General features: G+C 38.4%; 1 protein-coding gene across 2 annotated transcripts in view; it reads left to right on the plus strand.

The window, feature by feature from the left end:
- Positions 1-381: 381 nt before the first annotated feature.
- The window catches only part of ATAD2 (ATPase family AAA domain containing 2), a 70,248-nt gene continuing 43,321 nt past the window's right edge, over positions 382-27,308 (plus strand). The window contains exons 1-9 of one of the 2 annotated variants that reach the window (XM_059165688.1): positions 382-931; positions 3,765-3,818; positions 13,960-14,108; positions 19,980-20,029; positions 21,283-21,448; positions 21,778-21,880; positions 22,219-22,306; positions 23,164-23,349; positions 23,988-24,105. In XM_059165688.1, coding sequence (XP_059021671.1) covers positions 764-931; positions 3,765-3,818; positions 13,960-14,108; positions 19,980-20,029; positions 21,283-21,448; positions 21,778-21,880; positions 22,219-22,306; positions 23,164-23,349; positions 23,988-24,105 — 1,082 coding nt within the window. In that variant the 5' untranslated portion in view covers positions 382-763. The remainder of the gene's footprint in view (positions 932-3,764; positions 3,819-13,959; positions 14,109-19,979; positions 20,030-21,282; positions 21,449-21,777; positions 21,881-22,218; positions 22,307-23,163; positions 23,350-23,987; positions 24,106-27,308) is intronic. The other variant, XM_059165689.1, reaches the window with a different exon arrangement.

Genomic DNA, 27,308 nt, shown 5'->3' on the forward strand with positions numbered 1-27,308 from the left:
ACATGGTTCTAAGGTATTATGTCTTAGAGTCTTGGTATTCGGATTATTATTACTATTATTACAGTTAATTTACAGTTGAGGAAATTAAGACGGGGAAAGGTGAGTAATTTGCTCAAGATCATACACACGGATAGGGCAGTGATGGGTACAGAACCTGCGCCCTTAACTACAGTACTCTGCAGGGTCATTTTCAGATCTCTTTCTGTTTTCTTTTGATAGGTAAATTGTTTGAGTCAAAGACTCAGCATTTTGCTTTTGAAACCTGCGTGGCGGGAAGCTGACGGCAGGTGGGGGGCGGGGCTGGGCGGAGCCGGCAGGCCCTCGCTAGCCAATCAGAGCAGGCAGGAGCCTCCCTGCTCCCCACCCCCCACCCCGACAGCCACGCGCCAAAATTCCAAACGGGACCTCTCTCCGCTACCCGTCATCTCCCTCCGCCGAGTTCAGCGAGCCGGAACTATATAAGAAAAAGAAGTCAGCGTTCTCCCGCCACGGTCCGCTCAGGTCCTGGTCACTGTCGGTGCAGGCCCTCCTCAACTTCAACCCGAAGTCCTTCGCCCGGCGGAAGGGTGAAAAGTTTCAAGCCGGCAGTTGCAGGGACGCGGCGTGGGCGGGACAGGCGGCGGAGGGATTCCGGGTGCGCGCGCTGCGGCCGCTGGCGCGGAGCTAGTGGCGCCAGAATTCGGAGCGCGGAAGAGCCCGAGTGGCTGCCGGTCAGACTGGGACCCATCTCCCGCCGCGGACGCCGGGCGAAGAGACAGGGAAGATGGTGGTCCTCCGCAGCAGCCTGGAGCTGCACAGCCACTCCGCCTCTTCGGCCACGGACCCTCTGGACCTGTCCAACGAGTTCCTCAGCCTGGAGCAGATCGGCCGGAGGCGGCTCCGTTCGGCCCGAGTCGCTGAACAGTCCGCGGTCACCGCGGCCGCCGCGGGCGTGAGTACCGGCCTGGGGCGGGCCCCTCGGGCAGGGCCTGTAGGACTGCCCGCGGCCGGTTGGCCGGGTGGGGCCCGGGGGTGGGCGGCGCGGTCTGGGTGGCAGTTGGTGGGGGGAGGGGGCTGGGAGGAGTGTTGTCGAGGACAAGTAAAATGGAAGGCTTCCGAACATCGGAGCCCCAAGGGGTGTGGGTCAGGGCAAGAGATCGGGCAGTCTGGAAGAGGGCTAGGCAGTTCGTTACTACCCCATTTCACGCAAGAGGAAACCGAAGCCCTCCGGAATCTTGGTTTGTGGGGCTGCCCCACCCCCATCTCACACACCTCCCTAACCTAGCGCCCGAGCCCCTGCCCTAGGTTCGCATCTGTTGAGCGCAGCACACGTTTCCTGACTCCCTGCCGGATGCAGGATAGATGTTTTAGGGGCCACGGGAATGGAAAGATTGTAATTGAGGTCTCCTGACCTTCATTTGTGATCCAGAGAGGTTCGGATATAAGATAGCCGTGAATAGTACAAGGTTGCATAATGTGGAGCGATGGAGACCAACATTTCGCGTACAGCTGCTTAAGCCTCGTTAAACAGCTCCATAAGAATGGATAGTTATGATGTCTATGTTACAGGCGAAGAAATGGACTCAAAGTAACCAGTGACGGGTAGATCTAAAATTGGAACTTGGATCCTCTGCCTCCAAAACCTTTCTCTATTATATCATGCTGCAGTTATAAACAATGTCTATAGGGGATGTTTCCAAGGGGGTGGAGCAGTGAAGTCTTGAAAGAGTTGCTTCTCTTTCTAGGTCTGCAGTACAGATTGGATCTTTGATTACAGAGGTAAGGCCTGGTGGGAGAGTTCCTCCCTCCACCTCTGTGGTAGCTGCTGAAAGAGGCGCAGGTGAAGGAGACCCCGTTAACAAAAGGCTGGAGAAGTTGAGGAAGCAGCACTGGAAAAGTGAAGGCAGCAGGAAGTAGTCTAGTTCTCTTTGAGGGAGGGTAGGGCTGAGAAAAACAGGACCGGAGAAAGGGTTAGTAAGTGGCAAGTCAGAATGAGAGGCCAAGGGAGAAAGAGCGCTACAAAACATAGTTAAGAGAGTGATCAGTATATGAAATTAGTTGTCAGTATCCTCTGAAGACCAGCTGTACTGGTTGCTCCTCTCCTGAAGGGAGTGAAAAAGTATGTTTCATCTCTGCATTTGTGATGCTGAATTGAAAAAAAGAATTTCCTGACTTTCAGGGTCATTTCTCGATCACATGTTGAGATTGAGATCTGAGGAGGCCAGACACTTCTGCAGTGTACTGGGGTCCCTTGACTTACTAACGTATGTTCAGAAAATCTGATTATTTCAATAAATATTTATTGAATATTATCTTCTGTACAGTGCTAGATCCTATGACTGTAATGATGTATTGAGCAGTAAGTAATATAGGCGCTTAAAACAACTGTTTTGAATCTCAGCTTACCAATAATCTCCACTTGTTAAAAAAGGTAATACCACATTTATAGCGAGGATTAAATGTGATCATGCATTTAAGGAGATTACCTGAACACTTGGCATAATGTTAGGACTCAGTCATTGTCAGCAACTAAGACCACTGTTAATTTGACTGCCCAGTTTTCTGGAAGAAAGAAAGAAAAGAAAAGAAAGAAAGAAGGACTTTCCAGTTCTTCCGGCCAAAAACCCGAGAGTTGTCCTGACCCAGCTCTCATTTCATATTAAGAAATTCTTTTGGTTCTATGGACATTGGGGAAGGTATGTGCTTTGGTGAGTGCTGTGAAGTGTGTAAACCTGGCGATTCACAGACCTGTACCCCTGGGGATAAAAATATATGTTTATTAAAAAAAAAGAGAGAGAAATTCTTTTGGTTCTACTTTCAAAGTATATATGGAATCTGACCACTTCTCAAATCCTCTGTTGTTGCCATGTTGGTCCAAGCCATTATCTCTTCCCTAGGTTGTTAAAAGGGATTTTTGACTGGCCTCCTGGTTTTCCACCCTTGTATATAATGATCTGCCTTCCACAACTGTCAGTTCTCAGTATAGCTTACAGAGTGATTTTTTTTTTTAAGATTTTAAAAAATTATTTATTTATTTGACTGACAGAGTTCACTCGTAGGTAGAGACGTGGGGCAGGTGTGGGGGGAGCTGGCTCCCAGCCAAGCAGGACAGATCAATGTGGGGCTCGATCCCAGGACCCTGAGACCGTGACCTGAGCCGAAGGCAGAGGCTTTAACCCACTGAGCCACCCAGGCGCCCCCAGAGTGATCTTTATAAAAGAAAGTTGATCATTCCTCTACTCAAAAAACCTCGAAGAGTGAAAGTTGAAAAGTTTGGGAGTAGCCCTACACCCCTTTCTCTTCATGATGACATCCTCTTCCATTTTTGCCTTTTTCAAAACCTTGTCTATTCCTGTTGTATTGGTCGAGCTGCTTCTTGAATACCAGGGCCTTTGTACTGGTTCTCCCCTGTGTTGAGAATCTCTTCCCCTGAATATCTGCACGATTCGTTCCTAATTTACCCTCTACATTTTTACTTTTTTTTAAGATTTTATTTATTTATTTGACAGAGAGAGAGAGACAGCAAGAGAGGGAACACAAGCAAGGGGAGCGGGAGAGGGAGAAACAGGCTTCCTGCCGAATAGGGAGCCCGATGTGGGACTGGATCCCAGGACCCTGGGATTATAATTTGAGCCAAAGGCCGACGCTTAAGAACTAAGCCACCCAGGCTCTCCTTTTATTTTTAATTTTAAAAAAGGTCTCATAAGTCCAATAGTACTTAACATTTTCCAAGAACTCAGTCCTCCTACTCTTGTGAGATAGATACAATCATCTTTGTTTTGCAGGTGAGAGAACCAAGACACAGAGACCTAAATAACATGCGCGAATTTACTTTTACAGTAAGTGATAGAGCTCCAGGTTCTACCTAGGAGAACCTAGGAATCTGTCTCTCTCAAGTCTTTGCTACTCACTTTTTCAGTGATGTTTACCCTAACCATCTTATTTAAAATTACAGATCACTCTCATTGACATGCCTCTTTACTCTGCTTTATGTTTCCTTATTACATATCATCTTCTTACATGTTCTATTAACTTTCTACTTTTTTTTTTTTAAAGATTTTATTTATTTATTTGTCAGAGAGAGAGCGAGCGAGAGTGAGCACAGGCAGACAGAATGGCAGGCAGAGTCAGAGGGAGAAGCAGGCTCCCTGCGGAGCAAGGAGCCCGATGTGGGACTCGATCCCAGGACACTGGGATCATGACCTGAGCTGAAGGCAGCTGCTTAACCAACTGAGCCACCCAGGCGTCCCAACTTTCTACTTTTTAAAATATTTTCTCGGGGCGCCTGGGTGGCTCAGTGGGTTAAGCCACTGCCTTCGGCTCAGGTCATGATCTCAGGGTCCTGGGATCGAGTCCCGCATCGGGCTCTCTGCTCAGCGGGGAGCCTGCTTCTCTCTATCTCTCTCTCTCTGCCTGCCTCTCCATCTGCTTGTGATTTCTCTCTGTCAAATAAATAAATAAAATCTTAAAAAAAAAAAAAAAAAATTTAAAAAAAATAAAATATTTTCTCTCTCCCTAAGTCAGAATGTAACTGTACAGTTCTGGACTTTTACCTTTTGTTCAGTATTATATTTCTAGGACCTAGGACAGAACCTAGAATGTAGTAGAGGCATAATAAATATTCGTTGTTAACTATCCTTGGTCTAAAGGAACTGGTCTAGCAGAGTAGAACTAACACATCGATATACAGAGACTGCCGTTCTTGCCATATAAATGGTATGTAGTGGCTGAGCAGTTAGCACTCAGATGGATTGTGTAGGGTGAAAGGGATTTTTTTACCCCCAGGCTAGAATTTCCATTAAGGATTATACCTTTTTGAGACATAGTACTTCTATCTTCTATAAATTCTCCATAGACCAAATTATAATTAAAGGGTTATTTAGCATGGGATTGGATCAAAAGAAATGGTTAGCCCTGATCAATAATGTATTCATGCTGTCAAAGCCTACCAGTACCAAAAATGAAACATACCTTTGTGATTGGAATATTTTCTAATTTGGGGTCTTACATTCAATTCATTTGACTTAATTACAGCTTGCTTTTTACATCAGTCATGCATTTCAGAAACTTAACTCCTGATCACCCTGTTTGTTTTCAGGTATTCTTATCTGAGGAGCTACATATCTATTGACAGATCATTTATTAGGTCAAGTTACTTTTAAAGATAATTAAATTTATTCGTGTTTGTTAACTTGGATTTTCCTTTATCAGCTCAGAAGGTGACCTTATATTCAATTTCTGAAGGTACTTATAATCACCTGTTTATTAACCTCTTTCTACCTTTATAGTTTGAATATGATCTTAATCAGGTGGGCATAGGGATTTGTTTGTTTTGGGTTTTTTTTTTCGTCCTTGTATGGTTTCCCTGAAGTTTTGTTTTAAATTTTTTTCTTTCTTAAACTTTTATTTTCATCCCAATTGGATCATGAGATCTAGCATTTTCATCCATTCAGATGCCCCTTCTGTGGTTTCTTTTTCTACCAGAGTCAGACTAGGCATTGCCTATGTTTGTGCTTTCACGGGTCTGAGGTTCTTTGATTCATATTAAATTTAGGGTTCTCATGTAGTAGTAGGGGACACATAAGAGATAGTAGTGCATTGCTTTTAGGTTGTATTTACGTACATTTTTTATTCTATATGTTAGGTAAAATAAAATATGCTGTGGTATGTAGAAGTTTTTAAGTTGTCTATTTTAAAAGTTTGAAAAGTACTATGAATGACGCTAATATGTACAACATATGGAAGATTCTTTAAAACGTGGTATATAGGGGCGCCTGGGTGGCTCAGTGGGTTGGGCCTCTGCCTTTGGCTAGGGTCGTGATCTCAGGGAGGTGGGATTGGGCCCCGCTCGGGCTCTCTGCTCAGCGAGGAGCCTACTTCCCACCTCTCTCTGCCTGCCTCTCTGCCTACTTGTGATCTCTCTCTCTGTCAAATAAATAAATAAAATCTTTTTAAAAATTAAAAAAAAACTTGGTATATAACACAACACAGAAAAATGAAAAGTGTACAGTTTAGTGAATTATCACAAAGCATAAATAGGAATATTTTGACATGTTGCTATGACTGTTGCATCCTGAAGTTGAGTGACATGGCTCTCTGAATTCAAGAGTGTGTACTTGTTTGATGTAGTGATAGGCAGTCCATTTTTGTCAGTTTGTATTAAAGACTGGCCATTTGATTTTATGCTTAGAAGTTGCAATTTTTAGGGGCACCTGGGTGGCTCAGTCGGTTGGGCATCTGCCTTCGGCTCAGGTCATGATCCCGGAGTCCTGGGATCAAGTTCCCTGCTTGGTGGGGAGCCTTTGTCTCCCTCTCCTACTCCCCCTGCTTGTGAGTATGCTCACTCTCACGTGCTTGCGCCCTCTCTCTCTGCAAATAAATAATCTTTTAAAAAAAATTACAACTTTTAGAACAGGGATCTGATGAAATACTGTTCAGGATGGATTATACTGAGGGGTGCCTGGGTGGCTGTCAGTTAAGTGGCTGCCTTTGGGTCAGGTCGTGTTCCTAGGGTCCTGGAATCGAGCCCCGCATTGGGCTCCCTGCTAAGTGGAGAGCCTGCTTCCACCTCTCCCTCTGCTTGCCCTCTACCTACTTGTGCTCTCTCTATCTCTCTGTCAAATAAATAAAATCTTTAAAAAAAAAAAAAAAAAGATGGATTATAGTGAACAAATATGGAGTTTGGAAGACCAGTTAAAAGATTATAATATTAATAGCTATCCGTTACATAGTAGTCGCTGTGTACCAGGCATGGTACCTAAGATACACACATACATTTGCCTTATTACGTCACTATTATTATTATCTCCATTGCAGATATGGAAGTCAAGACACAGAGACCTTATGTAACTTGGACAAGATTGTACAGTTCTAAGTAACATCCCAAGAATCAATCCAAGGCAGTCTGTCATTAAGAGTTTGGGCTCTTAATTGATACATTATTGTCACAATAGCCCAAAGAATAGAAAACTAGAAGCTAAATTAAGGTGATACTAGAAGGAACAGAAAAAAATGCTAAATAATACTGCAAGGGGTCAGAGAGTTGTTCAGATACAAACAGGGAAGGCAGTGTTGTTTCTAAAGAGGTGAGCAATAGGATCCCTGGGTGGCTCAGGTGGCTCAGTGGGTTAAAGCCCCTGCCTTCAGCTCAGGTCATGATCTCAGGGTTCTGGGATCGAGCCCCGCATCCGGCTCTCTGCTCATCGGGGAGCCTGTTGTCCCCCTCCCCACCTGCTTCTCTGCCTACTTGTGATCTCTGTCTGTCAAGTAAATAAATGAAATCTTTTAAAAAAAATTTTAAAAAAGGTTAAGACTATATATCTTTGGGAGTCACCTACATAAAACTGGTAGTTGAGGTTTTTTTGTTTTTTTTTTTTTTAAGATTTTATTTATTTGACAGAGAGAGAACACAAGTAGGCAGAGAGAGGAGGAAGCAGGCTCCCTGCTAAGCAGAGAGCCTGATGCGGGACTCGATCCCAGGACCCTGAGATCATGACCTGAGCCGAATGCAGCGGCTTAACCCATTGAGCCACCCTGGTGCCCCTGGTAGTTGAGTTCTTAAAGGTGAATAGAAAACACAAATCTATTTAAGAAGATCTGAAGTAATGGCTCGATTTTAAAGATGAGAAAAGGATGAATTATGTTTTTAAGAGAGCATGATGTGAACCAAAGGGTCAAAGCATGTAAAGAAGGGAGTGATCAGCAGCATAGAAATCAATGAGGTGGAGCAGAGGCCATTGGATTAACTTTCAGGTGATCGTTTTGGGCTATTGTAAGAGCTGGAGAGGTAGAAATCAAATTGCAGGAGCTTTTGGAATGGATCCGTGGTGAAGATTTGACCATGTCTATGTTTAAAGGTGAAGCTAAGGAGGGATATCGCAGCTATACTGGGTTAGAATATTCTGATGAAGTTTTCAAGGAGCCCTATGTCTGCATGCTTATTTAACTGTGATTTAAAACATGTTTATACTTCATTTGTTCGGTTGATATTTGAATTGATTCAGCCATATATTTTTTTGTTATGAATTAAAGCTTGGGTAAGCGTGGTCTTGTTTGGGAAAACAACATATTACTTAGTATATTTCTATTATACAATTGTATCTACTTTGGGGAAGAGATTTTGTTACTGTAGTTGCTTCTTGTCTACTAACTTACTGATTATGCAAGATTATAAGAGACTTAAAAAGCTAACAAAATATATTTTTTCCCCTCTAAAACTTCACTTTGGAAGAGCTATCAGTGCTCTCAGTATTTAAGTAGATTTTAGCAAAACAATGAGGACTACATCTGCAGGTTTAGTTTTCAGATTAAGTATGTTTTGTTTTTGTTTTTTACTTCATAGGATAATTCTTTCTAGTAATGCAAGTTGTAAAAATGTTAAAAATAGAAAGTGAAAGTCCTCATTTCTATTATCCAGTGTTAATTACTGTCACCGGTTGATATTTAACTTAACCTCTTGAGAATTATTTTGAAAAGCCATAATAAAATGTGACTTTGGTTTAACAACTGTGCTACTTTCCTAAGGAACTCAGATGTGTACAGGATAGCTCATCTAGAGGTATTTATAACACAAAAAAATTGCAGATAGTTTAGATATACATTAAGCAGTTTGTTAAATTGATTCATGTAATTGCTGGAATACTAGTCATTCATTTTATTTTATTTTTTAAGATTTATTTTCTTGGGGCGCCTGGGTGGCTCAGTAGGTTAAGCCGCTGCCTTCGGCTCGGGTCATGATCTCAGAGTCCTGGGATCGAGTCCCGCGTCGGGCTCTCTGCTCAGCGGAGAGCCTGCTTCACTCTCCCTCTCTGCCTGCCTCTCCATCTACTTGTGATTTCTCTCTGTCAAATAAATAAATAAAATCTTTAAAAAAAAAAAAAAAAAAAGATTTATTTTCTTATTTTGAGAGAGAGTGAGCAGGGTGAGGGGCAAAGTGGGGGAGAGAGAGAGTCCCCAGTAGAGTCCCTGCTGAGTGCAGCATTGGGAGTGGGGTTTGATCCCACAACCCTGAGATCATGACCCAAGCCTAAAACAAGAGTCAGCCTAAAACAAGCCTAAAACGGAGTCACCCAGATACTCCTAGTCATTCATTTAAAAAGATTTTTAGAATAATATTTGATGGCATGAGGAAATGTTTTGTACTACTAGAAAAAAGTTACAAAACATAAATAATATCCCAGGTTAAAAGTCATGTGAATATGATTGCGTAGGAAAAGAATAGTTCTTCTCTATCAGAAGATTAACAGTGATTATCATGGGTAGCTAGAGTTAAGAGTGACATTTTCATCTTTGTGCATTTCTTCTTTTTTCCCAATTATAATGGGCAAGTTTTGCTTTTATTTTTATACTGCTTTTTTAAGAAATGTTTTTGAAAGTTATTATTTTAAAATTTCCCAGTGTGTACATCTATATAGGTGATTTCCCAGGAGCCTGTTTTGTTTGTTTGTTAAGGAAAGCCTTTCTTGATGCCTAGTACTTGTTTGGAGAGTATGAATGAAGCCACTCACTATGCAAGTCAAAGATTCTCTTATACCACTTATAAAATTAAATCTTCCAAGTTTTTCAGGCAATCTTTTTTCCCAGTAGTTAGCACCCCCCTTTTGCCTATGGAAACAAACCGTTTTTATTATTCCCAGGAATAGAGTGACATTTACTTTCTTTTTTTATTGTAATAATTAATTGTAGATAATATGAAATGTGCCATTTCAACCGTTTTTGTGGCCAGTTCGGTAGCATTAAGTACACTCATTCATTCTGCAACCATCACCGCTGTCCACCTCCGGAATTGTCACGTTCCAAACTAAAACTCTGTACCCGTTAAATAACTCCCATTCTTCCTTCCTCCTACCACCTAACAACTACCTTTCCTTCTGTCTTTATGAATTTGACTACCCTGGACCCTAGAGGAAACATAGAGTATTTGTCCTTTTGTAACTAATTTATTTCACTTAGCATAATGTCTTCAGGTTCATACTTATTGTTAAAATTTACTTCCTTTTTAAGGCTGAATAATATTTTACTGTAAGTACCACAATTTTTTAATCCATTCATCTGTCGGTGAACATTTAGATCGCATCTACCTTTGGCCATTGCAAATAATGCTGCTATGAATAGGAGTACACAAATGTCTGCTTTCATTTGTTTTGAGTATACCTAGAAGTAGGATTCCTGGATCACATGGTAATTGTGTGTTTAATTTTTTGAGGAATTGCCATATCATTTTCCATAGTGGCTGCACTATTTTGCATTCCCACCAGCAATGTACAAGGGTTCCAGTTTCTCCACATCCTTGCCAACACTTATTTTCTCTTTTTTATAATAGCTGTCCTAACAAATGAGAAGTGACATCTCATTTGTGGGTTTGAGTTTGTATTTGTCTATAACTGGTTATGTTGGGCATCTTTTCATGTGTTTACTGGCCATTTGTGTATATTCTTGGGGAAATGAATTTCCTGGGGAAATTCAAGTCTTCTGCCTATTTTTTGTTTTTGTTTTTTTGTTGTTGTTGTTGTTGTTTAAATATAGGAGTTCTTTATATATTATGGATATCAATCCTTTGTCAGATACATGATTTGTAAGTATGTTCTATTCCATGGGTTTCCATTTCATTCTGTGGATTGTGTCCTTGGCACAAAAGTTTGTAATTTTGATGAAGTCTAGCATATCTATTTTTTCTTATCTGTGCTTTCAGTATCACATCTAAGAAATCTTTTTTTTTTTTTTTATTTTTTTTATTTTTTTTTTTTAAAGATTTTATTTATTTATTTGACAGAGAGAAATCACAAGTAGGCAGAGAAGCAGGCAGAGAGAGAGAGAGAGAAGGAAGCAGGCTCCCTGCTGAGCAGAGAGCCCGATGTGGGACTCGATCCCAGGACCCCGAGATCATGACCTGAGCCGAAGGCAGCAGCTCAACCACTGAGCCACCCAGGCGCCCTCACATCTAAGAAATCTTATGTAAAACAAATGTAATGAAAGTTTCCCCCGGTTTTTTCTTCTAAGAATGTCTAAATTTTTAGCTCCATATCCCCTTGTACATTTTTTTTTAAAGATTTTTATTTATTTTTTTTTTTTTAAAGATTTTATTTATTTACTTGAGAGAGAGACAGTGAGAGAGAGCATGAACGAGGAGAAGGTCAGAGAGAGAAGCAGACTCCCCATGGAGCTGGGAGTCCAATGTGGGACTCGATCCCGGGACTCCAGGATCATGACCTTAGCCGAAGGCAGTAGTCCAACCAACTGAGCCACCCAGGCGTCCCTGTATTTATTTATTTGACAGAGATCACAAGTAGGCAGAGAGGCAGGCAGAGAGAGGACGGGAAGCAGGTTCCCTGCTGAGTGGAGAGCCCGACGTGGGGCTCGATCCCAGGACCCTGAGATCATGACCTGAAGGCAGAGGCTTTAACGCACTGGAGCCACCCAGGCACCCCTCTCTTGTACATTTTTAAGGATTCCTTTAAAATGCTTTTGCTATCTAAGGTGTTCCTCATTCCCATTAGTTTAGATAGTTAAAAAGGAGATCATTTCAGTCATTGTTTAGTGTTGACATTAAAAAATGAAATTATTATACCAGTCTTTTTATCTACTGAAATTTGAAAACCATAGTTATGTGATACCTGTCTTGGAACATTAAAAACATAATATATAAGCATGCTTCTTTAGCAATCAGAAATGTTATCTTGATTCCTTTTTTTTCCTCCTTTAATTTGTATTTCTAATTCATGGAAGCCACAGCATTTTATCTTGATATATTTTTATACTTAAAACTAATTTATTAAGTATCCTTTCATACTTGCAAAACAAAATTTAAACTTTTTAATATTTGTGATCACAAGTCTCTAAGAAAATACAGCTTATAATATTCAGTTAATGCAAACAACAAAAGCATACTTACTTTGATTAAAAATGATGAAACAGAAAGTTAGATTTCATTGAGATTTCATGTGATTGAAGTCCCAGCAATTAGTTCATATGTCTGTGGAGGAATCTTACTGCTGAAGACAATGTTTGGCATCAGTTCCATTGTTCTTATAAATGTAAGCACCGGGAAACATTGTTCATATAAATAAGTAGGCAGTAATGAAAGAAGTTTAGCAGTGCCACTCAGTTTTTCTGGCTTATATACCAAAAACACTTGCCAAAATTATTTTTTATGGTCTTTTAGCTTGATTAGGTCTCCTTTCAATTTTGTTGAAAGCAGAGAATGAGAAATTGCCTCACAAAGGAAAGGATTTGTTGCCGATCTCTGTCATTCAATTTCTTAACACCTAACACTAGTGTTTTTCATTGTTTGGCTTTAGGAAGATTTTTAGGGCCTTGAGGCAGTCCATGATAGTAAGATTCAGAATGAGTGAGTGAGGTGACTTTCTTTTGTAAAGTGAAAGAAAGGTAAATGAAAGAAGGTGCCTTCTCAGGCATCTTCTATGTACAGAAAAAGTACATAGGGAAGTTAGGAATCTGGAAGTATAAATAAAAATTTTCTTAGAAAGTCTTGTTATATTACATCTAAGATGTAGGTGTTCATTTTAAAAATAATACACCTACTTAAAACATCCTTACGTATTTTTTCAAACATCTTTATATATAGGTACAGTGATAAAAGTAACAAACCCATACATATCACTAATATTTTATGAAATACCTGTTTAATTCTTTTTTTTTTTTTTTAAGATTTTATTTATTTGACAGAGAGAGAGAGATAAACAAGTAGGCAGAGAAGCAGGCAGAGAGAGAGGGGGAAGTAGGCTCCCTACTGAGCAGAGTCAGATATGGGGGGCTCGATTCCAGGATCCTGAAATCATGACCTGAGCTGAAGGCGGAGGCTTAACCCACTGAGCCACCCAGGCGCCCCAATACCTGTCTAATCAACACAAATCCTTGTGGATTAAATATCCTTATTTTACTTGTGAACCAATAAGATATTCTGCTCAAAGCAAAATTAAATGACAAAATGTCCTGATAAAACAAAATGAAATGACTGTAAAGCCAGCCTAAAGGGGGGGGGGGGTAATACTAATATTGCAGGTTTTTTAAAATACTGTTTTTTAAAAATTATCAATTTTCTGAGTAGTACAGCATGTAATCAGTGTTGTTAGGTATTTTTACCTTCTCTTCTTATGTGAAAGTCACATTTATATGGGGACACTTGCCTGGGTGTCTCTGTCGGTTGATTCAGCCTTCGGCTCAGGTCATGATCCCTGGGTCCTGGAATCAAGTCCCACATTGGGCTCCTTGCACAGCAGGGAACCTGCTTCTTCTTCTGCCTGATGCTCCCCCTGTTCGTGCTCTGTCTGACAAATAAATAAATAAATCTTTAGAAAAAGAAAGAAAGTAGCCTTTATATGATTTCAGAGAGATGTGTGTGAACTTTTGGATACTTTTCTGACAGAACCTCTGTAGCTCATAAAGTAGCCACTAAGAGAAACTCTAGTCTATTGAACAATAATAGACTAGAGCAATAATAGAGCACTGTGGTTTTTACAGCAGATGAACCATACATAAACAGTCTTTGAATTCAGATGTTGCATCATCTGGATGAAACTGAAATAGATGGTCGTAACTCCTTTTTATCATCCAAGGCCGAATTAACAATTCCGCTGGTCCAGTTGAAGGTTGCTGCCAGTGGGTTGCCTGGCAGGCAATGGTTTGTGTATCTTTCTAATTTCTGTAGCCTTAAAATAAAGGCGTATTTAGTGTTATGAGCCGTTACAACTTTTTGTCAGTTGGGGAAAACTTTTAGAGTACTTGCTATGAAACAGAGCTATAAGCCATCAATAAATCCTGTTAGCCATTTCATAGACGTGTTTATCATAAAAATGATTATTTAGCTTAAATACTCTTGTAGTTTCTTGGGGAGATGCCGAATGATGCTGCCCCAGAAGCAGTTGTTGCAAACTTGTATTCAAAGAAAACTCTCAGAAGGAGTTTAACTTGGAGATTTTGACTGAAGAAAAACTTAGATCCCTTTCTCAATTTTTCTTAAAGGATGCATCTTCAGTTAAAGAAGTTGAGACCTATCACCGGACACGTGCTTTGAGATCTTTGAGAAAAAATGCCCAGAATTCTTCAGATTCTAGTTTTGATAAGAATTTGGAAATAACAGAGAAACATGCTAATGGAAGACATTTTACAAGGTAAAACAAGATGGTTGAATGCTAATTTAAAATAGTTTTAAAATAATTTAGGATTTGCATTAACTTTTAAGTGTATTCTTGCCCCATCATCAAGATTCCAGGGTTGTAAAATGTAATTTGAAATGAAATTGCCACAGATGAATATTACTGAGTTAAAATTTTAATATGTACTGTTTGTTTTTATATTCTTGTTCAAAGACGATATTTGCGATATGTGTGAGCACAGCTGACAAAGTTGCTTGATAATTACTTGAGTGTGTGACTTTGTGATTTCAACTTGCTTATGATATGTGGTTCTACTTTATACTTAATACAAAGTCTTTATTTAAAATAGTAGTTATTTTTCTCATCATTTGCTATCAAGTATTTCATCAGTTCTGAGTCATTTATGAATTTGTGTGTTGGTGCACTTCTAAAAGCAGTCTTCACGTAGGAAGTGGAACATTTTTTTTTTTAACTTGTCTAAGGGGACTAGATGATTTATACATATGTAAATTTCATTTCTCAAGAACCCTGAGCTAGATGGCCTGAATTCCACTTTAATATTCATGAAATTATTTTCAGTGAATTAGGTAGTTAGGTAATCCAGGGAACTTGGATTTGTTTGGTTTGTGACAGATTTAAATCTAATTAGCTAAAAACTTTCACTTTTCCTCCCACTTTGGTGGGCCTGACATAAATGGAAGGGGTGCCAATTAGAATAAAATTTCTTTGATGAAATAATTGCTTTATACATTAATTCTTCTCATAAAGAAATTTTTCATAGTAACTTACAAGACTGGAGCCCTCCTACTTTTTTTTTTTTTTAAAGACTTATTAAATAATCTTCTACACCCAATGTGGGGCTCAAGCTTATGACTCTGAGATCGAGTCACATGCTCCACTGTCCAAGCCTGCCAAGCACCCCTAGGGTGCTCCTATTCTTAGTTAAAATCTTGATTATTTTGTGTAACATTTTTCAGATAAGTGACATCTCGTGCCTTTTGCTTTTTGTTAGTATTATTTGAATAGTCTCTCATTATATAAATTTGCATCATTTCATCCATTTTTTTTTTTTAAGATTTAAAAAAAATTTTTTTTATTTGACAGAGAGAGAGATCACAAGTAGGCAGAGAGGCAGGCAGAGAGAGAGGGGAAAGCAGGCTCCCCGCTGAGCAGAGAGCCCGATGTGGGGCTTGATTCCAGGACCCTGAGATCATGACCTGAGCCAAAGGCAGAGGCTTAACCCACTGAGCCACCCAGGCGCCCCCATTTCATCCATTATTTATGGTGTGTTTACTACTGTATTTCACAGGATCCAAGATAGCAGAATTGAAACACTCATTGTTTTATGAGACAGTAAAAAAGAAGAAAACTGAAAGTTAAAATAAGATACTCCATCAATTTTTTTTTAAAGATTTTATTTATTTATCTGACAGATAGATCACAAGTAGGCAGAGAGGCAGACAGAGAGAGGAAGGGAAGCAGGCTCCCCGCTGAGCAGAGAGGCGGATGCGGGGCTGGATCCCAGGACTCTGGGATCATGACCTGAGCCGAAGGCAGAGGCTTTAACCCACTGAGCCACCCAGGCGCCCCTATTCCATCAATTTTAAGACACATCCTAATTTCAGAGATGTTAAAAATGGAGGGAAATTACGATTTACAGAATTGGTGAAATATAATTTAAGTTACCCCGTATTTCTGAAACTTGAAGTCTTTTGGGGGTCAGGAAAGTGGACCATGGATTCTCTGTGAGAATTTTAAACTTTATTTCATGATCTGAAGAAAAAATAAACATTCTGGGTCATCTAAATTGCTGCCTTCTAGAGAATAGTCAAAATTTCATGCCCTACATTGGTGTTTACAACTAAGTAGGCACCACCTAGTACTGCTTGAGTTAGCTCAAGTTCATGAGGTAAAAATTGAGTTTGACCTTGATACATAAGTGCATAAGTGATACTTTGAAGAGGAAGCCATGGATTTGATGTCATGACATGCTGTTCAGATAAGATTTTTGGAGCACTTGAAATAAAAGAGAAATGGATGAATTGAGTCATGATACACAACAAACATGATGTACAACATACCAAACTCAAGAGAAACTGTACCACAGTTACAGTGTGTCTATACCACATTCACACAACAAAGGGCTATTTTATTTCAGCAAAACCTCATATGTTAATATTTTTGTTAGTGGTTTTATTGGTTTTATTTGTATAAGATATAAATGAATTTCTCTTTAGTTTGACTTGTATATAGTCATAAAAAATTTAATTTGGGAGGGCGCCTGGTGGCTCATTCGGTTAAGCATCAGACTCTTGATTTCAGCTCAGGTCAGGATCTGGGGTTCTGGTATCTAAGCACAGCATCAGGCTGTGCACTCAGCAGGGAGTCTCCTTACGGATTCTCTCCCTCTGCCCTTCCCCTTGCTCACTCTCACATGCACTGTCTTTCTCAAATAAATAAATCAAATATTTTTTTATAATCAATCTTTAAAAAAAAAGAATGTTAAAAATTTAATGTTGGAAGTTCTTAAAAGTTTTTACTTTTAAAAGTTTATGTACCTTGGGACGCCTGGGTGGTCAGTTGGTTGGACGACTGCCTTCGGCTCAGGTCATGGTCCCGGAGTGCCGGGATCGAGTCCAGCTTCGGGCTCCCAGCTCCACGGGGAGTCTGCTTCTCTCTCTGACCTTCTCCTCACTCATGTTCTCTCTCACTATCTCTCTCTCAAATAAATAAAATCTTAAAAAAATTTTTTTAAGTTTATGTACCTTACTCAAGTTTATGAAACATTGTCCTGGCCTTTATGCTCAAAAGCTATTAGAGCAGTATTAAAATAAGTGCTGGAGCGCCTGGGTGGCTCAGTGGGTTAAGCCTCTGCCTTCGGCTCAGGTCATGATCTCAGGGTCCTGGGATTGAGCCCCGCGTTGGGCTCTCTGCTCCGCAGGGAGCCTGCTTCCTCCTCTCTCTCTCTCTGCCTCTCTGCCTACTTGTGATCTCTGTCTGTCAAGTAAATAAATAAAATCTTTTATAAAAAAAAAAAAAAATAAGTGCTTTTTCAATCTAGATTTAAAGATGAGTGACTTGGTATTTTGGAATTTGATTCCTTTTAAAATATATTGAATTGCTGTCTTTAAAAGTTTTTTTATTTTTATTAGAAAGGGAAGAGAAGAGGGAGGGGGAGAAAGAGGATCTTAAGCAGAGATCCTGGATGCCTCACATCCAGTGAGGAGCCTTACCCGGGGCTCTGTCTCATAACCCCTGAGATCATGACCTGAGCTGAAATCAGTAGTCGGATGCTTAACCAACTGATCCAACCAGGCACCTCTAAAATTATTTTTGAATAACAACTTAATGGAGATGTAATTGACATACCACAGGATTCACAGTATTGTGCTGTCATCACTGCTGTCCAATTTTGCAACATTTTCATCACCCCAGAAAGAAACCCTGTATCTCCCACCCCCTTCTCCCTCCTTCCCACTGGCCTCTTGGAAACCACTAATCTACTTTCTGTCTTTATGAATTTGCCTATTCTGGACATTTTATGTAAATGGAATCATATTCATGGCCTTTTGTGTCTGGCTTCTTTCGCTCAGTATGATGATTTGAAGGTTTATTTTACTGTAGTACCTGTCAGCACTTCATTCTTTTTTTGCTGAATAAGATTCCATTGCATAAATATATCATGTTTTGTTCATCCACTCATTAGTTGATGAACATTTGGATTGTTTCTACTTTGTGGCTGTTTTGAATGATACTGTGAACATTGGTGTTCAAATTTTGTGTGGACATAGGGTTTTGATTGATTGGAGGTATATATCTGGAAGTGAATTGCTGGGTCAAATGGCAACTGTTTGAACATTGAGGAACTGCTGAGTAGTTGGCTAAAGCAGCTTTACCATTTTCCATCCTCATTAGCAGCAAATGAGGGTTCCAATTTCTCCAGTCTTCATCAACACTTGTCGTAGTCTTTGGCTCTAGCCATTTTTAAAAATGAGTGTAAAAGTATCTTTGTGGTTCTGATTTACATTTCCTATATGGTTAATAGCATTGGATGTCTTTTCATGTGCTTATTGGCTATTTATATGTCTTCTGTGGAGAAGAACTTCTAGCTTAAAAAATAATCTGTGTATTCAGATCTTTATTACAAAGACTGATATTTTACAGAGTGGTAACATTAGGATCTGTTTGTATAAGACTTAGATAAACTGGCCCTCAGTGTTGAGTTTTGGTTTATGTAGTTTTCTGCTTCTTCTTAGGGTGACCCTTTTTGCTGTTGCTAGTTTGCCTGACTAGTAATCTCTCTACTTGCTTCCTTTCTGTGTCCCTCCATCCATTTTGTTTTCTGTCTGAGGCTCAAAGACCAGGAGACCAAAACTGTTAGAATAATATAGAAAGATTTGAGTAACTGTACCTGAGGGCAGGATCTATATTTCTTTGGTATTGGAGTTCCTAACTAGGGTCCAGTAATTGCAGTTTTCATGGGGCACATGATGAAACCTCTGAAATAATGTATAAATTTGTATGTGTGTATATAGTTTTTTAGGTAGAAAAGATCTGTAGCTTTTATCAGATTTACAGAGGTTAACAAAAGTCCAGGCACCTGTTTCTATAAACAGTTTCACTGGGACACAGCCCTACCCATTCGTTCTAAGGCTGTTTTACTGCTTCAGTGTCAAAGTTGTATGACAAGAGACTGTATGACTCACAAACCTAAATATTTACTATCCAGCTGTTTAAGGGGAAGGGTGCTCCCATTCCCCTAAAGGCAAGAAGAAAAGAAAGAGAGGAAGGGAAGGAAGTAAAGAAGGGCCGAGAGGGAGCGAGCAAGAGAGAAAGAACAAACATGGCTTTAATCACTGTGTTCCTAGCATTTAATAGGGGCCTTGTTTATAGAAGTGTGGGACTACATGGTATGGAGGGAGGGGGCTCCTTCATGAGAAATGTCTAGGAGCCTGTGAACAGACTAGGTCGTGACCTGTGGATGGATTGCTCACATGTTTTTATTTTGTTCTTGATTCTTACCAAAAGAGAGAATTAGTGATGACTTACCTTGCTGTAAGAATATATGATTTAACTCTTCTGGGTAAGATGGTTCCATTTTATTTTAAAGTGTCACATTTGAAATCACATGTGTATAACCAGCCCACTTCGAAATAGCTTGACACATGGGTTGTTTAATAGATGTAGCTATCCAAATATGGATAATTGAATCTCTAAAAATAAATTAATGAGATAAACGGTTTTGTTTGCTCAATGGGTTTTGGAAAAAAGATGAGGAGAAGATAATTGTTTTTTTTAAACCTTGGAAAGTATTCTTTCCTATTTCAGTAGATACTGTCTGCCAGTTTGTAAGTGAGATATCTGATTCACAAATGGGATTGTTTCTGCGCATGAAAGATAATGCATGTCATATAGACATTGTAGCCAGCAAATGTTTTTAGAAGAAAATTAACATATTTTTAAGGGATATTAGTTCTGTTTATAGTTATAAATATCTCAAGGATGTGGGATCACTATATCCCTGTGGTATAAAATACATTGTCTTGTTTTTGCTCAATACTTACAGTTCAATTAAACCTATTTAGGCTAAGGATATAATTTCTTTTTTTAAGTCAGATACTTTGATTTGATTAATTCTGTTTAAGAATTAATATATATGTCATTGCATTTCACAACATGGTTCTCAGATTTTGTTTACCCCTAACTGGCATAAGCATAGATACTCTAAAGCTTTTCAATTTTCGGTGTTTTTTAGGCTTTTAGGAATCTAGGAGTATTTACTCTCTAAGCTGATAGACCTTTTTACCCTACTTTGTAATATTATGAAATCTAAGATTTAAAATTATGTCAATTATTTTAAATTATTTAATATATTTTTTCACATAGGCAGTTGGCCAGACAGCAGGCTGATAAGAAAAAAGAAGAATGCAAAGAAGGTAAGTAATGTGAAAGGCATTTCAGATTGAAAACCTGTAAGTCATATTTTGTTTACAGATATATTGAGGTACATAAAGTAAACTGTACATATTTAAAGTGTGTAGTTTGTTGGTTTGTTGTAAGTGTACGCCGTGAACCACCACCACAATAAGATAGTGGAGTGAACGGTCACTGCCATAAACTTCCTCAGGCCTCTTTATAATTATTCCCCCACCTTCTGTCCAGGCCTTCCACACACCAAGATTCCTGAGCAATCTCCAGTCTGCTCTCTATCACTGTAATTTAGTTTTCATTTTCATTTAAATGAAATTATGCAGTTGCATTCTTTTTGTCTGGCTTTCTTTCTCTTGGCATAATTGCTTCGAGTATCATCCACATTGTAGCATTTTCTTGCCAAGTATTCCATTATATGGATATACCACAGTTTGGTCCCCCCCCCACCTGTTTTATTGTGATACATTGACACATAACATTGTGTATGTTTAAGGTATACAGTAAATGTTGATTTTTGGTACATTTATATCTTATGAAATGATTACTATCATAGCTTTAACTAACACCAGCATCATGTTGCATAATTACCATTTCTTTTTTGTGGTGACAACATTTAAGATCTACTCTCTAGCAACTTTGATACTTATAGGTGGAAATTTCTATTCTGACCAACATCTCTCCTTCTCCCTCACTTGCCAGTCCCTGGTAACTAAGATTTAGTCTCTGTTTCTATGAGTTTGGCTTTTTTTAGATTCCACACTTAAAAGATGTTACACAGTATTTGTCTTTCTCTGATTTCTTTAATTTAGCGTCCTGCCCTCAGGGTCCATCCATGTTATTGCAAATGGCAGGATATTCTTCTTTCTCGTGGCTGAATGGTAGTCTGTTGTATAATGTGTATATTTTACATCTTCTTTATCCATTCATCCATTGAGGAACACTTAGGTTTTTTCCATAATTAGTTTATTCCTCTTTTGGTAGACATTGAGTTATTTCCAGTTCAGGGCTATCACATTTGAACAGTTGTGTACAAATTTTTGTATTACGTATCTTTCCTTTCCTCTGGAAAGCAGAACGCTAGATCATATGGTAGGTGTATATTGTGACTTTATTTTTGCTTTCTATTATTTTTAAGAAAGGTAAGTTCAAAATCTTGTGATTTGTTATATGAAAGTGTAGCTATTCAGTTGTTGATTTTAGAATCGTTTTATAAATGCCATTACTTAAAATCTTTCCATTTTATGTACACATCTTGAAGACAAAGTGATTCCAGTTACTCGGTCACTGAGGACTAGAAACATTGTTCAAACTAAAGAACACTTGCACGAAGAGAATGGTGACGTTGAAGTTCGCCGCAGTTGCAGGATTAGGAGTCGCTATAGTAGTGTGAACCAGTCTGTGCTGTTTGACAAACTTATAACGAAGTAAGTAAAAATTATTTAGATCAAGATTACTTAGCTGGAAAAACTTTTTGTTGAGGAGGGGTCATAAATTTAAATTTAAATTAGCTTGCATATTCATCTGTGTAAAGCATAAAGGAGACTGATTAGTAGAGGGCTTTGTAATAGTTCTATATATGTATTTAAATTCTTGGAAGGAAATTTTAGAATATTTTTACGCAGGTAAATCAGTGCCTCGTATAGAGATATTTAAAATCCCAGCACTCAAAAAATACAATGGAAGACAAATAAAGTTTTTTAAAATGTACTACTCTTTAACAGTTTTAGCTTATATTATGTCAATTTTCTTAAAGCACTGCCGAAGCTGTACTTCAGAAAATGGATGACATGAAGAAGATGCGTAGACAGCGAATGAGGGAACTTGAAGACTTGGGAGTATTTAATGAAACAGAAGAAGTAAATCTATCCTTCCTCAGCCCTGAAACTAGTGTAACATTGTGTGTCAACTATACTGCAATAAAAAATATGTATATATATCTCCTTCCATTTAGGGGATGATTTAATGATCTCCAGTTTAACCTTTTTCTTATGGTACCTGTCCATTTTTTGTTTAAATTATTCATCATTTTCAACATTTTTAAACTGTACAGCATTTGTTTGATCAGTCACTAGTTAATTGCTGTAGTTGTAAGAGTTTGTAGCTATAAATACCTTCATTTTAAGCAGGATAGGAAGATCCTACTGAATTTTTTTAATATACTAAATGTTAATAGCTTTTGTTTAAACATTTTTAGGGGAATCTTAATATGTACACAAGAGGAAAACAAAAAGGTATTCAAAGAACTGATGAGGAAACGACTGACAATCAAGAAGGCAGTGTGGGTTAGTCTTTTGTTCTGCTTCTGGGTTTGCATTTCAGCACTTTTTATTTAGTAAGAGATAGCTTTTTTATTCAGAAGTTGTGACATTTCTGGTAGTTTGTGAGAGATCGAAGGATTGGTCATAATTGAAAAGTGAGGGCAGGGAAGTGTTTTAAAAGATAATAGGTCCTATTTGGGAAAGTACTTGAAATCAACAAATCTAAAGCAAACAAACTTGGTTTGCATATATAATACATCTGCAGACAATACATCTCTACCTGTTAAAAGATGATTAAAATTAAGTTTCGCTCTTCTGTTTAAAAGTTGCTACTGTAATTTATTAGAACTTCTCTTGAGTGAAAACCGGTTTTCTCAAATGCATTTTAAATATTTGGTGAGGGTATTTCACATTTTCATAAGTAGATTATTTGAGTTACACTTGATGTAACTCAGTGACAGCCAGAAGGGCTGGATGGAATTTAAAACTTAAGTATGAAAGGCAAAAGCTAGATAAGGGGATTCTCTAATTTGTCAACATGCTAAATTAACTTGGAAACCTAAGTAGAGTCACTTATATTAATGAAATTAGCAGCAATACCATAAAGTTTAGCTTAGAACTTAGTAGCCTTTAAACTTCTTTTCCTACTTCCTTTTTTCCTTCCTCTGGATATTTTTAATTCTGCATTTTACTTCATTTTTTTAAATCTTCATTTAATGCTGCAAAAGAATTTTAGATCATTTTTATAAATAATCTAGAAGTAAAAAAAAAAATTTTAGGTCTAAATTTTTAGACCCTTGTCTAAAAATTTCAATTCCACTGTGTTAAAAATCACTAACATTTTGGTGACTGTCTTGAAAGTAAATGTTTCTTAACTGTAGAATCATCCGAAGAGGGTGAAGACCAAGAAGATGAAGATGATGGTGAAGATGAAGATGAAGATGATGATGAAGATGATGAGGATGAGGATGAAGATGAAGATGAAGAGGATGGGGAAGAAGATAATCAGAAACGATATTATCTTCGACAGAGGAAAGCTACTGTGTACTACCAGGCTCCACTGGAAAGTAAGTGCTTACGTATGTATTTCCAGGAGAAGCGTAATTAGATTACACTTATCTTTACTGCCTTTTCTCTATCATTCTTATTTTTCATGTTTTCATTGTACGAATACTCATGGCTGTTGTCTTTGATAAACGATATTAAATGCACAAGAAGTCATTTCTTGAAGAAAGTTAGATGTTAGCCTTGACCAAAGCAAATAATTGGGCTATTTTGAAATTTCGTGTCTGTCTGGAATTATTTTTGAGTTATTTATTTATTTATTTATTTGGATTTCACAGCTTTCTTAGTTTATTTTGCCACTTTGTGTAAATAGGACTGTTCTTCATTTACATTAAAGTTCTGCCTCAGGACTTGTGAGCGTATATATGCAGGGCTGATCACCAGCTGTTATGCATCAGTATAATCATAATGGTTGTTTATGGCCAGTGTATGTTTTGGTTGGTTGGTGTCTTGTGCTGTACATATTTTCAGCAGCAATGCTGCAGATGTAAATGGTTTAAAACGTGAACAGTAAAGCAGTCTATAGTAGATATGTACTAGTATTTTCACGGAAAGCAGCACCTTTGTGAGTATTTAGATGAAGAGAAAAATTATCTTCATACATATTTCTATATCACATACCTATAATTCTTCTTTTTAGAACCTCGTCACCAGAGAAAGCCCAACATATTTTATAGTGGCCCAGCTTCTCCTGCAAGACCAAGATATAGACTATCTTCTGCTGGACCAAGAAGTCCTTATTGTAAACGAATGAACAGGTTTGGTTCTGAAGTAGTGATTGATTTATGACAATATAATTATGGCTGTGTTAGGGTAGGATTCTAGAGTCTTAGGATTGGTTGTATCCAAATAGAATTCTAGAATCATACATATTTGGGAGAGTTGGCTCTATGCCTATAGTGCTCTTACCCTTACTACCACTGACTGGTTTTTGCTTTTGCTTGCATTAATAGGAATTCTTAATAACTACCATGGTAAGGTAGTTTACTCCATTGTTCCACACTTTATTTATTTATTTATAAGATTTTATTTATTTATTTGACAGAGAGAGATCACAAGTAGGCAGAGAGGCAGGCAGAGAGAGAGAGAGGAGGAAGCATGCTCCCTGCTGAGCAGAGAGCCCGATGCGGGACTTGATCCTAGGACCCTGAGATCATGACCTGAGCCGAAGGCAGCGGCTTAACCCACTGAGCCACCCAGGCACCCTGTTCCACACTTTAATAATAGAGGCTACCTTTGCTTCAGTGTTTACTGTATTCCTGGCTTGTGTTAAGCATCTTACATAGACTGTTTCACTTAATCCTCACATTGTTCAAGTGTAGGTGTACTCTTGTCTTCACATGGTATCACAGACCTATTTTCTCACTCTGACATTCTACATTACATAACTTTCTAGACTTTTCATGATACTGTCCTTTTATAGATCTGGGTTTTTTTCCAAGTTTTACTTGCACTTCTTAAAAATTCGTTTCTCTCATATAGTAGGAAGCATTGATTTTCTTTGACCATTCAAATTATTTGTAGGTTTTTTTCCCCTTCTACATCCTAACATTTGTTGAATGTCATTTTTAAGTCCAAAAGGGTAATTCTTTTTATTTCCTCATTCTCCCAAGTAATAAAAGGTTTTCTGATTCATTAGAATTTTGGGGGTAATAGTAACATTATAGTAGTTCATGAATGAAAGAGTTAGTTAGTGAAGATTAAAGAAGCTCCCCTCCACAAAAAAGGACATTGATGTGGAAATGGTACTTCTTTTTCCTAATATAAATTTGCTCAGAGGTAAGACTGAAATCCTACAAGACTTAACTATTCAAACAGTTCCTGGAAGCCTGCTCGCTGAAACAGTCTATCTGATTATGGAAAGGAACACTTTTGTTGACAAATTTTGTTGACAAATTCTTCTGTTCTAGGAAAAATATGAATGCCCTTAATGTCCCTGGGTCTTTTAATTTCTTTTTCTGAGTGTCAAAAATCACAAGTATATATCTAGATTTCCTCGTCATCCCTTTACATAAAACCAGAGCCCTGAAGGATGGAGGGTAAACTGCCAGGGTTGCCCATGATAAATTGCACTTGAAAGGAGGCCACACAACAGAATATTGTTAAAGACCTGTATTTTGGTGGTGAAATCTAATGATCTACAGAAAAGCAGCATAAGGTGTGGTGTTTCCTGGAATCCCCACCAGTCATAAGGCCCAGGGCAGCTGTCTTGGTTGTGTGACTCAAAGGGACAAGCCTCTGTTAGATCCAACAGAAGTGAAAGGCTGCCACTTACTTTGAGATTTAGTTTCTTTTCTCACTCTTAACAGATTTATGTTTCTGGAAGTAACCCACTTAATTATTGACTGCCTCATTAGTCGCCACATACAATGTTACTCTAGAGCAGGTGGGAATTTTTTTTTTTTGCCTGTTCGGTGCTCAAGTTCTCATATCTGGTTTGCAGAATCTACCCTTTATGGAAAGTGTCTCATAGCTCTTTGGGTAGAGGATTTTTTTTTTTTCCACTACAATTATTAACAAATATGTTTTGAGTTCTACTATGTGCTAAGCACTATGGATATAAAAATGGCTAAGTCAGGGTTCCGGCCCTTGGGTCACATTGACTAGTAGAAGATTCTGACATTTCTTTTTTATTTATATATTTCATTTATTATTTGAGTGTAGTTGACACATGATGTTACATGAGTTTCAATTATGCAGTATAGTGATTCAGCAGCTGTATGTTATGCAGTAGTCACAAGTATAGCTACCATCTGTCACTATAACAATGCTATTGAAATACTATTGACAATATTCCCTATGCTGTACCTTTAATTCCTGTAATTTAATCATTTCCATCATTGGAAACCTGTATCTCCCACTCCTGGTCACCTGTTTTGCCCATCCCCCCTCACAACCCCCTGTCTGGCAACCATCAGTTCTCTGTATAGGTCTGATTTGCTTTATGTATTTACATACCATATAGTTCACCTATTTAAAGTGTACAAGGACTTTCAGTATTTACAGTTGTGCAGCTATCACCACAATTTTAGAACATTTTTCTTGTCTCAGAAAGAAACCTTGTCCTCTTTAGTTCTCTCCAATTCCTGCATCCCCCACCCCCTCAGCCCTAAGCAACCAGTAATCTATTTTCTGTCTCTCTAGATTTGCCTATTCTGGGTATTTCGCTTATGTGCACTCTTCTGTGAGTGACTTCTTTCACTTGGTACAACATTTTCAAGGTTCATCCACGTTTAGCATGTACCAGTACTTCATTCTTTTTATTATCAAGTAAGGTTCCATTGTATAAATATACCACGTTTTGTTTATCCATTTATTAGATGATGGACATTTGGGTTGTTTCTACTTTTTTGGCTACTGTGAATACGACCATGAACATTTGTAACAACTTTTTGTGTGAACTTGTGTTTTCACTTCTCTTAAGTATGTACCTAGAAGTGGAATTGCTAAATCAAATGCTAACTCTATTTACTGTTTCAAGGAGTTGTCAGATGATTTTCCAGAATGGCTGCTTTATTTTACATTCCCACCAATAATGTATGAGAGTATTTTTTGACATCTTAACTAACCCTTACTATTATCTGACCTTTTGAATATAGCCCTTTAAGCCTTTTTTTTTTCTTTTTTTTTTTTTTGATAACACTCTAGCCAAGGCTGTGTAAACATCTCTTCCCTTTTAACAACCTTAATGGTGATTTTGCTCAGCCTTTTTACTTTTTCTTGAAGAGACCAGCTTCTGTTTGTAGTTCATGTCCTACTTCACCTACCTAGGCATGGAAACAAAGCACCCATTCAGAGAATTGTCTGAACGTTGCTCTTAGTATGGCAAATGATCCAGAAACCTTGCACCCACAGGACAGATCTTGCAGGGGTCTTTAGCATGCTTACAGCCGAGCTTCAGGACTGCTGCCTTTAAGCAGGATTTTCTTTCTTATGATTATAAACCTCTACTCACTTAAGC

The sequence above is a fragment of the Mustela lutreola genome, chromosome 3 (genome assembly GCF_030435805.1).
Source record: "Mustela lutreola isolate mMusLut2 chromosome 3, mMusLut2.pri, whole genome shotgun sequence".
In the NCBI taxonomy this organism is placed as follows: Eukaryota; Metazoa; Chordata; class Mammalia; order Carnivora; family Mustelidae; genus Mustela; species Mustela lutreola.